This window comes from Pinus tabuliformis, chromosome 8, assembly GCF_031772625.1.
Source record: "Pinus tabuliformis cultivar Carrire ecotype Pingquan chromosome 8, CPIR1, whole genome shotgun sequence".
Classification (NCBI taxonomy): Eukaryota; Viridiplantae; Streptophyta; class Pinopsida; order Pinales; family Pinaceae; genus Pinus; species Pinus tabuliformis.
Window position 1 is genome coordinate 357465923 of NC_142294.1, and position 16582 is coordinate 357482504.

At 40.1% G+C, this 16582-nt stretch overlaps 1 protein-coding gene and 1 pseudogene across 1 annotated transcript; both read right to left on the reverse strand.

The window, feature by feature from the left end:
• Nucleotides 1-1636: 1636 nt before the first annotated feature.
• On the reverse strand, nt 1637-13399 carry LOC149235604 (uncharacterized; annotated as a pseudogene).
• Nucleotides 13400-14483: 1084 nt separating this feature from the next.
• On the reverse strand, nt 14484-15801 carry LOC149235605 (uncharacterized). Its single transcript, XM_089461420.1, has 3 exons — nt 15585-15801; nt 15428-15503; nt 14484-15099 (listed from the first exon to the last, which is right to left on the reverse strand). Exons 1-3 carry the CDS (start codon nt 15591-15593, stop codon nt 14678-14680), a joined length of 507 nt encoding a protein of 168 aa, XP_089317546.1. The 5' UTR covers nt 15594-15801; the 3' UTR covers nt 14484-14677.
• Between the last annotated feature and the right edge of the window lie 781 nt (nt 15802-16582).

Here is a 16582-nt window from a genome sequence, read left to right on the forward strand (position 1 = left end):
AAGGAAAGGTGATGGAATTTTATTTGGGTTTCTATAACATGTTCGACGAGGATTTGTTGGGAGTTAAAGAAAGAGGAAAAGGTTTTTCTTCAAACACACTTGGACAATGAAATTTATTGGGGTATCTATGACATATTGGAAGAGGATTTCTTGAGGGTGAAGAAAAGATAATGGAATTTTATATGGGTTTCTATAAAATTTTGTTGGAGACTGATTTGTTGAGAGTTAATTAAAGAATCCAGAAACCCTAAATGTGACATTTAAAGCACTAATTCTAAAGAAAAATCTTTTGGAATCTTTCGAGGACTATAAACTAATTTATTAATTACTCAATTTATAAGATCATCACAAATATCCTAACAAATAGCTTGAAGAATGTATTATCATAGTTATCTTGGAAGAATAATTTGGATTTCTCTTCAACCATGAAAATCAAAATGTTATAGGGTCATATTAAGATGCTATAGAGTCATCTTAGGAAATGAGGAACTATGTGGTAGGAATGATCCTTAAATGAGATGCTCTATACAATGGAAGTTTCATGAATCTTAGAAAAATGACACTTTGTCAAAATCGGGATATTTTCAAATTTGTATATGTAAATGAAAATGACATTTTGTCAAAATCAATATATTTTCAAATTTATATATGTAAATGCTTAGTGTTTAAATTCCTAATATATATTTATATATCTAATTTTATGCTAAAAATATCTTGTAAAAGACCAATAATAAGATGTTATTTTTTCTTCATTATTCTTTTAATTCAAAATCAACAACTTAATAATAAAAAAATTCACTTATATTTTTTAAATATCACATCTGATTTTTATTTTATTTTAAATAATTATAATATTTTAATCTAATTTATATGGTTTTCACCCTCTCACATAATTGTTTTTTGATCTTATTTTTATTTTAGTTGATTTATCTTCTTCCACTTTTATCTTAATATATAAATTAAAAATAAAAATTATAAACCAATTTTATAATTAAAATTTAATATTAAATACATATCAAATACAACATCTCCATATACTACTTTAAAAGCATAGAGACATACAACACTTTTCTTCACAATGATCATCATTTCTCTCTCTTTTTTATGATCGATTACCATCTGTTTTAATTTTCTTAAGCTTTCATAAGCTAAACCGTTTCTCTAAATACTTATCCATAATAATCTATTTTAAATATGTTCTAACTGTTATCTCTGATCAAAGTGCAATTTCCTTTAAATTGGTCAGAGATTCCATAAGCCAAACGCTGCAATTTTTGGTAAACTCCAAATTTACAGTGCCGTTTGAAGGATGTTCAACTATCAACTCTGAACTTTTCTTAAATCAAACTTACCTATACTTTCTACTTTACAAAGTATCATAAAAAGCAGACTGGCTCCATCAATTCAAAACGCCCAACACTTTTCTAGTATGATTGTCAACCTGTGTCTAACTGCAAAAATATAAATAAAAGCGAAAGAGAAAGCGAAATAAGATCCCTCCAAGAATAAAACAGGCCAGTAATTCCATGTGATTATGTCTTGTTCCTTTCTTTTGATGATCAGAGATGGCAGATGGTCAGTGGAAAGAGAGCAACAACGGTGAACGTGAAAGGAGGGCGTGAGGTAGGTTAATGAGTTAGGGCCAAAAGTGGGCGTAGAAGCCATGCCATCTGAGATCTGCAAGAAGCTTTTTTCGCATTTTGCCTGGTGATCTTACCAAGTAGTTCCACATGGATGGGTGATTGTAGTGAACCTCCACAAAGAGCTCGTCCACAATGAGAGGCATCTCTGGATCGCTGAGCCATCGCCTCAGAATCGGCCACTCGCTTCCCTCGATGTCCATCTTTACAACCACTGTATCAGTCGCTTTGTAATGCCCCGATAGAATGTAAATGTGAATTTTGCTATGGTAAAAAGACAATATAGTAGTAGTTGTTGTTTATGTTTAAAAGAAACAAAAAACTGTGATAACTACATTATTAAATAAATGGAATATTTTCTTGAAATGCTGGCAGCCTCTGGGAGGTGTATTTCAAAGAAAGGAAATCAGTTGTCATAACTGATTTGAACTGCCCTCCCAAACAGGAAAAGTCCTGGGTGTAGGGAGGAAGTTCTGTGCTGTTGGGACAGACAGAAGGTGATTCTTTTCCAGAGGAAGAAAAGAGGAAAAGAGAGGATACTGAGGAAAATTGGTTAATTCTGGTAGGGACCAGATAACCAGGCACTAGGTGCCCAGATCTTGTTGAGGGCTTGAGGCCTGCAAGATAGCTCGGGGGAGAGAATTCCGTCAGAAGATGGATCTCATGGCTGGGTGGACGAGCAGACTCTAAGCACAGGTGACTTGCTTGAGTATCCAAATGTGATTCTGACAGAACATGTACGGTTCTTAATCTCAGAATCCTTTTGCATAAAACAAGACTTATAAATGATTACAGAAGTAAATCAGATCTGTCATAGTTTCTTAGTACTGTTACAATGTACTTAGAAGTAAATCAGATCTGTCATAGTTTCTCAGTACCCGTTACCACATACTTGGAACCACATAAGTATGGCCAAGAAATATGCTGTCCACTAATAGACCTGGTTTAGAAACTAAGTGGCAGTTAGTAAACATACAGAGGGTTGGGTTATGGAAATGCCTGGGTTAGCGTATGCAATACCAAAGATAATTCATTCTCTGTCTAAGCCATTTATTATATGCCTGTTACAGGTGCAAAGTAATTTATTATATGTCTGTTACGGTTGCAGAGTAGTATGGCATGAACAGGCATAGATAACTGAGGCGTATGTGCTCGAGAAAGCTATATCAAAATAACATAAACTGATAATACCCGAAACGTAACTATTGTTACATATTATAAGCTATGAACTACGGGTCTGGAATACTCAGATCCCGGCAAGGGACATGGCTGTAGCCGGAATGCATCTATTGAAACAAATAGAAGACGAACAAGCCAATATATATATATTTATATATGTGTAAACCTGGTAGATGCAATACGAAACCGTCACTCAGTTAAGCAGAGAAATATCTTACGGCTACATGGGACTCTGTCCCTGAATATAAACTATGCGATTTTATCCACAGCTTCACAATAAAAAAAACAGCGAGACTAGTTAAAGAGGATAAACCCTCATGCTATGTACAAATCCTTCTGTTAACCCTCATATTTAATCAAAAGAAAACTGAATGGAGAAATCATCGTTTACCTATACCGAGAGCATGTATATCAAAGAAATAGCAGACTTCGACTAGCATGCAAAAATTAGAAACTGTTCTATATAGGTTGACCATGTAGATACGTAAACTGAAATACGCATTTTAGCAGCGTTAAGATATAGAGCGTTTCTGTACACAGAACAATATAATGGCATTGACATTTAACATCGAATACAAGATGAATGTCCATTAGACGAATACCATGATTCAACAGAAAGCTTATGCCGTCGGTGATTCGAACATAAGGCCAAGTTCTGCATATGTCGTCCAGTAAAGAGGAAAAAAAATAATATAGCAGTGAACTGTTAATAGGAAAACCGTATGCGTATACAAAGAATAAAGGTAGTATTTAACAAAGGACCTGTTCCGCCAACTCCCAAATAGAGCTTACGGCCAGGCCAAAGCTGGAAGATTATACAAGAAAATAATAGACCCAAGTTCAGCAGTGTAAAGGAAAAACACCTTAAACCATGAAGGGACAAGACAAACCACAGATGGGTTCCGTATGGAACAGATTCCCCAGACAAATCTCTAACTGACTGGTCATAACTTATAAGCAACCGCGAGGGTTCTCTTGGAGAATACCTCTTGAACTCAAACATGGGACCGGCAAACCCTCGGGGTCTTAAAGCAAAACATAACGCAGCACTCAGGAAAAATGAAAGGTTCTGAGCTAGTTTAATGAAAAGAACAGGTAAACGTTATTGAAACCAACCTGGATCCGTCGGAATGAAAGACTGTCGAGACCATCACCTTGGTTCCATAAACTGGTATGCAACTCCACCTGTGTTCGCCCAACAACAGAAGGGCACACATTAATCAATCATAACATTATAGTAAAATGACAAAAAGGTTAATTAATAATCTTAGAGCGTGCGTAAGTCACCTGAGAGAAGGGGAGCTGGGCCTTACTCGGCCTGTGAAGCTGTTGCAGGTGCTAAACTGTAACTCTGTAGAAACCCAACCGGAGTCTCGGCAGAGCACTGAACCGACAATACAATGCGAACAAATGAACCCCAACCTTGGCTCTTGAGGTTTAAGTAGTGACTTGAAACCCTGGAAGGTATTTCCACCGTTCGATCGCCAGATTAGATCCTGACCATTCAGATGAAGCGGGAAGAAGAGGCGGAAAGGTCGAGGATCCCAAGACCAAGGTGTCACATGGCCATGTGTACTGGCCAGCTGTGAGCTGATATAACCAATGTGGTAGGTGTGTTGCGTTTGCCAAAGTCTACAGCCGGACCTCCAAACCCCGCGCCCATTAATGCTCTGTATGCTGGGGAGGGTTTAGGGTTAGGCCAAAGGTCAACATATATGTTACACCAAACAAGTTAAAGCTTATACCATATTGCAAACATCACAACCAATGCCAACCAATGAGCTAATAAAGGTATTATGGTGAATCTTACATGGAATAATGAATGACTAGATAACCATTAAATGAAGCTCGTAAGTATATATGTGGTGGTAACGTATGAGTTAACAGCTCATACGTATAGTATGGGTCTTAATAATTAGACTATAGAATTTTTTTTTTTACTATGTATATTAATGTGTAGAGGAGTGTGACAAATTGGTATCAGAGCCCAGTTACAACACTGTGGCCTCAATATGACATCAGCAGCATACACCATATATATCTGCAAAAAAAAAAAAAACTGATAAAAGTACTTAACTGTTGTTCTGTTATGAAGGGGTGACATACAGAACTAAACAAGCTAGCAGACAAGGCAAAGTAACAAAATGCAGGGAGACGGTAGTAACCCTCAGCAAAATCCAGAACTGTGGGTACAGTTGGGTGAGGCAACACGGAGTACCAACCTGGCAATACTTGAAACTATTCAGGAATTGAAAAATGAGATGGCACGCTTACGAGAAGACAATGCACGTTTAACAGTAGAACAAGAAAGAATTTTGAAGAGTTTGTCAGACAGGCAGAATCCACCCTCATCTAACCCCAGCGCGGAACAGCAGAGGGTGACAGAGGAGCAAGACTTTCAGAATGCACCTGAAAATTCAGAAAGCAAGGAGGATCATTCTGACAATGTGCCACAACAGCAAACCTCAAAACGTCAGAAAATGGAGCTGCAGGGAGAATTCCGGAAGATTAAACCCCCGCATTTCGATGGCGAACAGGAGGAGGCAGCAGAAGCATGGTTAATAAACATGAATAAATATTTTCAGTTGTATGAGTATGATCACAACTTAAAAGCGAGGCTGGCTATTTTTCAGCTACAAGGTAAGGCAACCTTGTGGTGGGAGGAAATCAAGATCGTTAAAGGGGTCAGCGAACGCACCATTACTTGGGAGAAGTTTCAGAAATACTTCAAAGAAAGGTACCTAACTGAGCGTTTCTACGACGAGAAAGCAAGAGAGTTCCATGATTTAAGACTGGGGCAGCAGACTATGGACGAGTTCATTAACCGCTTTACCTCTCTGCTACGTTATGTACCTTATATCAAGGAGGAGAAGGCCAAGGTTCAAAGGTTTGTGAGCAGTTTACCTGCATATATAAGAGAACGGATTGAGTTTGACAATCCTAGAACCATGGATGAAGCCATTCGAAAAGCAAGGATCTGCTACCAGCAGAATAAACAGAAGGGGGATGCCTCAAACAAAAGATGGAATGAGAAAAAGAGCAGTCGGATGGCTGGAAACAACAAGGGAGGTCGCAGCAATGGAAGTAAGGGAGCTGGTAAAGGGTTAAACAGTAGATCTGTAGCAAGAGGTGCATCCCGAGCAAGGCCAGCAAGTGAATCTAGAATAAGTGAACAGCCTGTTAGGCCAGAAAGTGAAGGGGTGACCAGACCTCCAGTGCAATGCTGGGGCTGTGGAGGACCTCACTATGTCAAAAATTGCCCGCAGCGAAAAGGGACAGATCAGATATCCCAGATTCATGAAGCGTCGACCGTTGGGGACGTGGCACGTAATATACCCAGAATTAATGCAGCTTTGGAGGATCGCCAAGCAGAGTACCAGCCATCTATGGTTGAATTTGAAGGTAAAATTTCGAACCTTTCTTTAGCTGTTCTTATTGATCCAGGAGCTACTTTAAGTTATGTTAGCCCAAAGATAGTAGAACAGTGTAAATTACAATCTGAGAAGTTCAGAAATCCGTGGCTGGTTCAATTAGCTACGGGAGCCAAGAGGCGAGTCTTGGCCAAAATAAATAAATGCCCTTTAACCATAGCAGGGCAGCCAATAGTGGCAGACCTGAACATATTGCCGTTGGGTTCATATGACGTCCTGATTGGGATGGATTGGCTGGAAAAACACTGGTCATTAGTAAATTGCAAGACGAAAACTATCTATTATAAGGACGACCATGGAGAGCAGCAGGAGCTGCAAGGAATCAAACATCCTGTACAGATTCGACCCATTACAGCATCTCAGTTAGCCAAATGCATCAAGAAGAAGTGTCAAATTTATGCTATTCAGGTGGGTTACGCAAATCAGAAGGATAAAACAGCTATGCTGGGCAACATTCCGGTAGTACAGGAGTTTGTAGATGTATTTCCTGAGGAAGTACCCGGACTGCCACCTAAAAGAGATGTGGACTTCACCATTGAACTGATTCCGGGAGCGGCACCTGTGTCACGGGCGCCTTACAGAATGAGCGTACCAGAGCTAACAGAATTAAAAATGCAACTGCAGGAGCTGTTAGACAAGAATTACATCCGTCCCAGCGTATCACCCTGGGGAGCCCCAGTGTTATTTGTCAAAAAGAAAGACGGAACTTTCCGGATGTGCATTGATTATCGTCAGCTGAATAAGCTCACGATAAAAAATAAGTATCCCTTACCTCGGATCGATGAACTTTTTGATCAGGTGAAGGGAGCCACAGTATTCTCTAAGATCGATTTGCGATCTGGGTATCATCAGATCAGAATTAAGGAGGAGGATATCGCAAAAACAGCTTTTAGAACGCGGTATGGGCATTACGAGTTCGTAGTGCTACCTTTTGGGTTGACCAATGCACCTGCTACATTCATGTGCTTGATGAACAGCGTGTTTCACAAGTTCTTGGATAAGTTTGTGTTAATCTTCATAGATGACATTCTGATTTACTCCCGATCAAGAAAGGAGCATGAAGAACATCTTAGAGTGGTATTGCAAACTTTGCGGGAACATCAGTTATATGCAAAGTTCAGTAAGTGTGATTTCTTCAAGGAGGAAATACAATATTTGGGTCATGTGATCTCAAAGGAAGGAATTGCAGTGGACCCTGAAAAAATCAGAACTATAATGGAGTGGCCTATACCAAAGGACGTGGCAGATATCAGATCCTTCATGGGGCTAGCAGGTTATTATAGAAGGTTTGTGGAGGGCTTTTCAAGGGTAGCATACCCTATTACTTCTTTACAAAAGAAGGGAAAGGTATTTAAGTGGACTTCAGAATGTCAGCGAAGTTTTGAACAGCTCAAACATTTACTCACCACTGCACCTATCTTGAGTATAGCTGATCCTAATAAGGATTACGTGGTCTGTACGGATGCAAGCAAAGAAGGTGTGGGGGGAGTGTTAATGCAAGAAGGAAGAGTGATTGCATATGAATCACGGAAATTGAAGGAACATGAACAGAAATACTCCGCTTACGACTTGGAATTGGCAGCTGTTATCCATGCGCTGAAAATGTGGAGACATTATCTGCTAGGAAGAAAATTTTTGTTGTTGACAGACCATCATAGTTTGACGAACTATTTCAGTCAACCCACCTTGAACACGAGACAAGCTCGTTGGGCAGATTTCTTAAGTGGGTTCGATTTTGAAATTAAGCACTTGAAGGGAAAGGAGAATCGAGTGGCTGATGCATTGAGTCGAAAGGTGCAATGTGTGTGCAGACTTTCAGTCAGTAAATGGCAGAGTACCTTACTTGCAAAGATAAAAGCAGCAGCTGATCAAGATGCAGTATATCAGCAAATTAAACAGCAAATACAACAGCTTTCTGATAAGGAAATACAACAAGGATACGAGTTAGATGATGCCGGAGTGCTGTATTTTCATAAAAGGCTGTATGTGCCCAATGAAAATGATCTTCGAAAGTTGATTCTGGATGAATTCCATACCAGCCATTACACCGGACATCCAGGGTACCAGAAAATGGTTGTCGCGCTTCGAAAGGAATATTATTGGCCAAAAATGAAGAAAGACGTAGCTGAATATCTAGCGCGGTGTCTAGAATGCCAGCAGATTAAAACAGAACATATGCATCCAGCAGGGTTGCTACAACCCTTACCCATTCCGGAATGGAAATGGGAGATCATTTCCATGGACTTTATAACCGGGTTGCCTCGAACAAGGAAAAATAATGATTCCATTATGGTAGTAGTGGATAAATTAAGTAAGGCAGCACACTTCATTCCGGTTCAATCCACGTATAAAGCTGTGCAAATTGCTCATATCTTCATGCAGAATGTGTTTAAGTTGCATGGACTTCCGAAGGTAATAATCTCGGATCGTGATGTTAAGTTTACATCAGCCTTTTGGAGGACATTGTTTGCAGAACTGGGGACACAGCTGAACTTTAGCACAGCCTATCATCCCCAGACCGATGGCCAAACGGAGCGGGTAAACCAGGTGGTGGAGGACATGCTGAGGGCATGTGTTATGATGCAGCCAACCCAGTGGGAGGAATATCTCCATCTGGTTGAATTCGCGTATAATAACGGGTATCATTCATCAACACAGTTGAGTCCCTTTGAGGTTCTGTATGGGCGAAAGTGCCGCACACCCTCAAGTTGGGGTGGACCTGAAGATAGATTAAGATTGGGCCCGGATATGCTCAAGGAGATGGAAGACATGGTAAAGAAGGTGCGCAATAATTTAAAGGCTGCTCAGGACAGACAAAAAAGTTTTGCCGACCGAAAGAGAAGGTTCAAGGAATTCCAGGTCGGAGACCATGTTTTCGTAAGAATTCAAACCAGAAGAAGTGCCTTGCAGTGGAGTGGGTGTGCCAAGCTGGCACCACGCTATTTTGGACCTTTCCAAATTTTGGCAAGAGTGGGGCCAGTAGCTTATCAGCTTGCCCTACCAAGCCATATTAGGATTCACAATGTTTTTCATGTTTCCGTATTAAAACAATACGTCTACGATCCTAAACATGTGATTCAATGGCAGGAAATTCGGGTAAGAATTAAATCTGGTCGTTATGAATAAATTCTATTCTTAAACAGTGAATAACTAAATCTGTTGCTTCTGCAGGTCGAGCCGGAAGGCGAGGTTCTGGTCGAACCACTGACCATTCTCGACCGGAGAGAAGTGCAGCTGCGGAAACGGGCTATTATCCAAGCTAAGGTGCAGTGGCAGCATTACGGACCTGAAGAGGCCACTTGGGAGGATGAGGAACTCCTTAAAAAGGCTTACCCGCATCTGTTTAAGAGAAACGGACATCGGGACGATGTCCAATCTCAGGAGGGGGAGATGTAATGCCCCGGTAGAATGTAAATGTGAATTTTGCTATGGTAAAAAGACAATATAGTAGTAGTTGTTGTTTATGTTTAAAAGAAACAAAAAACTGCGATAACTACATTATTAAATAAATGGAATATTTTCTTGAAATGCTGGTAGCCTCTGGGAGGTGTATTTCAAAGAAAGGAAATCAGTTGTCATAATTGATTTGAACTGCCCTCCCAAACAGGAAAAGTCCTGGGTGTAGGGAGGAAGTTCTGTGCTGTTGGGACAGACAGAAGGTGATTCTTTTCCAGAGGAAGAAAAGAGGAAAAGAGAGGATACTGAGGAAAATTGGTTAAGTCTGGTAGGGACCAGATAACCAGGCACTAGGTGCCCAGATCTTGTTGAGGGCTTGAGGCCTGCAAGATAGCTCGGGGGAGAGAATTCCGTCAGAAGATGGATCTCATGGCTGGGTGGACGAGCAGACTCGAAGCACAGGTGACTTGCTTGAGTATCCAAATGTGATTCTAACAGAACAGGTATGGTTCTTAATCTCAGAATCCTTTTGCATAAAACAAGACTTATAAATGATTACAGAAGTAAATCAGATGTGTCATAGTTTCTTAGTACTGTTACAATGTACTTAGAAGTAAATCAGATCTGTCATAGTTTCTCAGTACCCGTTACCACATACTTGGAACCACATAAGTATGGCCAAGAAATATGCTGTCCACTAATAGACCTGGTTTAGAAACTAAGTGGCAGTTAGTAAACATACAGAGGGTTGGGTTATGGAAATGCCTGGGTTAGCGTATGCAATACCAAAGATAATTCATTCTCTGTCTAAGCCATTTATTATATGCCTGTTACGGGTGCAAAGTAATTTATTATATGTCTGTTACGGTTGCAGAGTAGTATGGCATGAACAGGCATAGATAATTGAGGCGTATGTGCTCGAGAAAGCTATATCAAAATAACATAAACTGACAATACCCGAAACGTAACTATTGTTACATATTATAAGCTATGAACTACGAGTCTGGAATACTCAGATCCCGGCAAGGGACATGGCTGTAGCCGGAATGCATCTATTGAAACAAACAGAAGACGAACAAGCCAATATATATATATTTATATATGTGTAAACCTGGTAGATGCAATACGAAACCGTCACTCAGTTAAGCAGAGAAATATCTTATGGCTACATGGGACTCTGTCCCTGAATATAAACTATGCGATTTTATCCACAGCTTCACAATAAAAAAAACAGCAAGACTAGTTAAAGAGGATAAACCCTCATGCTATGTACAAATCCTTCTGTTAACCCTCATATTTAATCAAAAGAAAACTGAACGGAGAAATCATCATTTACCTATACCGAGAGCATGTATATCAAAGAAATAGCAGACTTCGACTAGCATGCAAAAATTAGAAACTGTTCTATATAGGTTGACCATGTAGATACGTAAACTGAGATACGCATTTTAGCAGCGTTAAGATATAGAGCGTTTCTGTACACAGAACAATATAATGGCATTGACATTTAACATCGAATACAAGATGAATATCCATTAGACGAATACCATGATTCAACAGAAAGCTTATGCCGTCGGTGATTCGAACATAAGGCCAAGTTCTCCATATGCCGTCCAGTAAAGAGGAAAAAAAATAATATAGTAGAGAACTGTTAATAGGAAAACCGTATGCGTATACAAAGAATAAAGGTAGTATTTAACAAAGGACCTGTTCCGCAAACTCCCAAATAGAGCTTACGGCCAGGGCAAAGCTGGAAGATTATACAAGAAAATAATAGACCCAAGTTCGGCAGTGTAAAGGAAAAACACCTTAAACCATGAAGGGACAAGACAAACCACAGATGGGTTCCGTATGGAACGGATTCCCCAGACAAATCTCTAACTGACCGGTCATAACTTATAAGCAACCGCGAGGGTTCTCTTGGAGAATACCTCTTGAACTCAAACATGGGACCGGCAAACCCTCGGGGTCTGAAAGCAAAACATAACGCAGCACTCAGGAAAAATGAAAGGTTCTGAGCTAGTTTAATGAAAAGAACAGGTAAACGTTATTGAAACCAACCTGGATCCGTCGGAATGAAAGACTGTCGAGACCATCACCTTGGTTCCATAAACTGGTATGCAACTCCACCTGTGTTCGCCCAACAGTAGAAGGGCACACATTAATCAATCATAACATTACAGTAAAATGACAAAAAGGTTAATGAATAATCTTAGAGCGTGCGTAAGTCACCTGAGAGAAGGGGAGCTGGGCCTTACTCGGCCTGTGAAGCAGTTGCAGGTGCTAAATTGTAACTCTGTAGAAACCCAACCGGAGTCTCGGCAGAGCACTGAACCGACAATACAATGCGAACAAATGAACCCCAACCTTGGCTCTTGAGGTTTAAGTAGTGACTTGAAACCCTGGAAGGTATAAATTTCCACCGTTCGATCGCTAGATTAGATCCTGACCATTCAGATGAAGCGGGAAGAAGAGGCAGAAAGGTCGAGGATCCCAAGACCAAGGTGTCACATGGCCATGTGTACTGGCCATGCCACCTGGCCAGCTGTGAGCTGATATAACCAATGTGGTAGGTGTGTTGAGTTTGCCAAAGTCTACAGCCGGACCTCCAAACCCCGCGCCCATTAATGCTCCGTATGCTGGGGAGGGTTTAGGGTTAGGCCAAAGGTCAACATATATGTTACACCAAACAAGTTAAAGCTTATACCATATTGCAAACATCACAACCAATGCCAACCAATGAGCTAATAAAGGTATTATGGTGAATCTTACATGGAATAATGAATGACTAGATAACCATTAAATGAAGCTCGTAAGTATATATGTGGTGGTAATGTATGAGTTAACAGCTCATACGTATAGTATGGGTCTTAATAATTAGACTGTAGAAATTTTTTTTTACTATGTATATTAATGTGTAGAGGAGTGTGACACGCTTTCAATTGCAGCTCCCCTTTCATAAACCTCGTTATATTTATGACATTGCTGGCTTTATCATCTCAGTCTGACACAAAGCTGTAGTGCAGCTGGTGCGGAGGTTGGGGAGTGGCCTTTACAGTGAGGGAGGAGGGATTCGTCTGTGCCACGTTACTCTCTTCGTCAAAACCAAGCGGGCTCGGCTTTTGCAGGAGCTTGGAATCGACTTCGAAGGCGTGAATGTCGATGAAATCGAAGGGGTACATGCGAAGAAACCAGGCTAGGCTGGTGCTGAATGCATTAGCACCCAGATCCAGCAGAACCCGTCGCTGTCTGCGATGGAGATCGATCGCCTTGGAAGGCAGAAGCCACGGCAAGATGTGCGTTTTGTCCTACACATCGTTGGAAAATCGGAGGGTGAAACCTCTGCGGAAATTGTTGCGATCGTCGAGCTTCTCAATGAGATGACCTTTTACAGGGCAGGCAGCTGCCTCCTATCCACTTCATCTGCTGCCATGGATTCTCAACCTGATCTTCATCTTTGTCCAAGAATCCTTCTCTTGTCTCGCACAACTCGCTGCTGTTTCTGGCCATGGCTTCCCATTCATTATGCTTAAACACTTGCGCAGTGAAGCCTTGGCGTTTGCAAGCCGCAGAAACGCCAAACTCAATGCCAAGAAAGCCAAATCTGTGCATGTGGTTCACATAAATATCAAGAAAAATATATGTGAACAGTATGAGGACCAAGGCATAGAGCAGCTACAGATGAATCGTTTTTCTTTTTCTGGTGCCCTCTGTGTGTGAGAATGAGAACGAGAATGGGAAAGGCAGATACATTGCAAATTTTCACAATGAATGCAGATAAATTCAAATTTCAAATCGATCCACTGTTCGGCGCGCACCCAATTCGTCCCGCCCATCCAATTCGTCTGACATTGGAGGCCCTGCAGGTCGCGTCAGTATTTTCCGGTGAGGCTGGAGTCCTTTCCCGGCCCGAGAGTTGTCCCGTTACATGCCCATGCATGTATGGTGAAGTTGCTAAGCGATTGCTGGCCGACTTGAGGTCCCATCATAGTACTCTTAAACCGCATTGAATACCCAATAGCATAGGAAATATTGCTCGCCATACTGTAATATATATGTCATGGGATATCTGTACGCATATATTCCATTATCATCGCCTCAAATAGATTGGAATAGCGTAGTCTAAAGTGGGCGACAATTTTATTAGATAATAAAGGTTTTTTTTTATAAAATCAAGATAACAAATTTTGAAAATAAGAAATTTTTGGAAATCCAAATTACAAGTTTCAAATTTCAGAATTTTAGATATTTCATAGATTTTAAAAATGCTAAATCTATTTCTACCATTTAAAAAATATTAAATATTTCTTATTTCAAATTTTTTTTTTTTAAATAACTCACTGAAGTTCTTCACTCACTGTGGAGCGAAATCTTCGATCACTTGGACAATTCCAGTCAGAATTTACTAAAATACTATAGGAATGACGCAGGTACTTTTGTAAATATTCTATAATCAAGTGAAATCTTTTTTGACCAGATTCTTCAATAAACAAAACAGACAGGACAAGTTTCTCAACAACGAATAAACATCTTTTCACACATGGATGGATGGGAAGCTCTCTTCCACATTATATTATTATGTTTGGGAAAAGATACTTGGACTTCACGCCCGCACCAGATGTTTGAAGCCAAATTATTTATTTCGGCAGATTCGACCCAGACTCAGTTTTTCTCAACGCTCGCCTATTGAAAAGTTTGTGCCTAACCTTTTATGAATTGATAGAAAACTGATTCACACAAAGAAAATAGAAGAAATTCATCGCTCTCAGACTAAAAATGTCGCAATTGGGTCGGTAGTAACCAAAGCTTACAAAGAAAGTTTCCTTTCTGCTAAATATTAATCAATAACAACAGTGCAGACAGAAATCTGCCTTTTTCTCAATATTAATCAGGACACACAGTGAAAACAGCAGATCTGCCTCTCCAGGCAACAGTAACTGCCAAAACATGATTCTTTATACTACTGAAATATTCCAACAGAGAAACTTAGAGTTCTTATTTTATCAACAGAGGGATTCCCTCCTGTGACTATTATATGATTGTGCAAGAATCTTGTTTCTCTTCATTCCAGACATAAAACACCTCATTGGGGGCACGCGGATGTTGGTAGCGTGGCCACAGTATATCTGGCCTGTTTGAACAAGCATGGCATGGAGGATAGCACCGTGCCCCGCACACTGGATACCACATTGGGGGTGGCGCTACAGTTGCTTTCTCTTCTTTCTTCTCTTCTTTTTTCTCCTCTTTCTTTTCTTCCTTTTTCTCTTCTTTCTTCTCCTCTTTCTTTTCTTCCTTTTTCTCTTTTTTTTTCTCAGGAGGCGGCACGGGCCCGGCGGACATCAATTTAGCGCACCTAAACTTCCTTCTCAGCAAATTGGCGACGCCCACGGGATCTGCATCTCCGATCACCGTCAGCGTCCTCTCCTTCGTATCGATCGACAACGAATCGATTCCTGCAAACACCCAAACATTCAAGAACATTCGCAGAAAAAGTAAATTAAATCTTCGACCGCGAATCGATTCCTGTAATCATCCAAACATTCAAGAACATTCGCAGAAAAAGTAAATTAAATCTTTGACCGCGAATCGATTCCCGTAATCACCCATACATTCAAGAACATCCGCAGAAAAAGGTAAATTAAATCTGTTTTCAGCGAAAAATTAAATCTTTGACGGCGAATCGATTCCCGTAATCACCCAAACATTCAAGAACATCCGCAGAAAAGAAGTAAATTAAATCTGTTTTCAGCGAACAAGAGAGTGACGCGCATGGGTTCTTACCATCGATTTTAGTGACAGAATGCAAGGCGACCTTCTTGCATTTATCGCAGCACATATCCAATGACATCACAGTTTTCTGCAGAGCAATCAAATGTCAGCTCACAACAGGAATAAAACAGAGAATCTAACCCTAAAATTTGAACACATCAGGGCTTACATTCGCCATCTGAACCCGTGCAGAATCAGGAACAAGAATAGGATGCCTTGCAGACTTTTATTCCTCTGCAGAGATCTGAAGAATTATGGGAATTCCAGGGCTCTGAAACAAGATAAAAAAATTTGCTCGTTATAAGGCAATCAGACCTTGGCTTTAACAATGGCCATGGCAGATAAGAAAATATTGAAATCAGACCTTGGCTTTAACAAGGGACATGGCAGGTAAGAAAATATTGAAATAACCCTACAACAACCATATGGCACGAGACATCTTGACTACGTAACTCGAAAACAAGGGAAGACCATTGGATCGTCGCACATGGCTGACGTGGCGAGAATGATCCTGTTGCAGTAAATAGTTTGTAACTCAATATTTATTGCTCGCACGCCAAAGAATTAAAAATATTATAACCACAACAGCGTCATCCTGGTGGTCCCGTTACAGGATTTAAACGAAGATAAGTTACAGGATCCCGGCTCAAATTTAATATACAATACTTCATTTTTCCAGTGTACTATCCTGATGTTGCCTAACGCCCACTAAATTGTCAGAATTTCCCAATATTAGAACTTTATTCCTTGTTGTCTGGACACAATAATTATTCCATTTACTCACATTATCACCATCCACCTTTTAATGAGACAAGTCATCTTGGCTTATTTTTTTAATCAATTTACTCACATTATTTTGGAGTTCAGCGGGGTAGGAAAAAATGAAAGTGTGTTTTGTTAAGCTATTTTTGGTCTAAATTTGATGGGTTCGAAATTTCGTGGGAAAATATGTTATTATGTTAAGGTTTCCTGTGGTTTAGGACAGATACTATTTTTGGGTGATTTTGAAGGGGTTAAATTGTTTTTGGGACAAGACTACTCGAGCTATAGATTATTCTCGCAGTATTCTCAAGACTCACATAACTAATAAAAAAAAATAAAAATACTTTCGAACATCAGTTTAATTAAGTTACCTATAAATCAATTATTGTAACTCTATGAAATTTT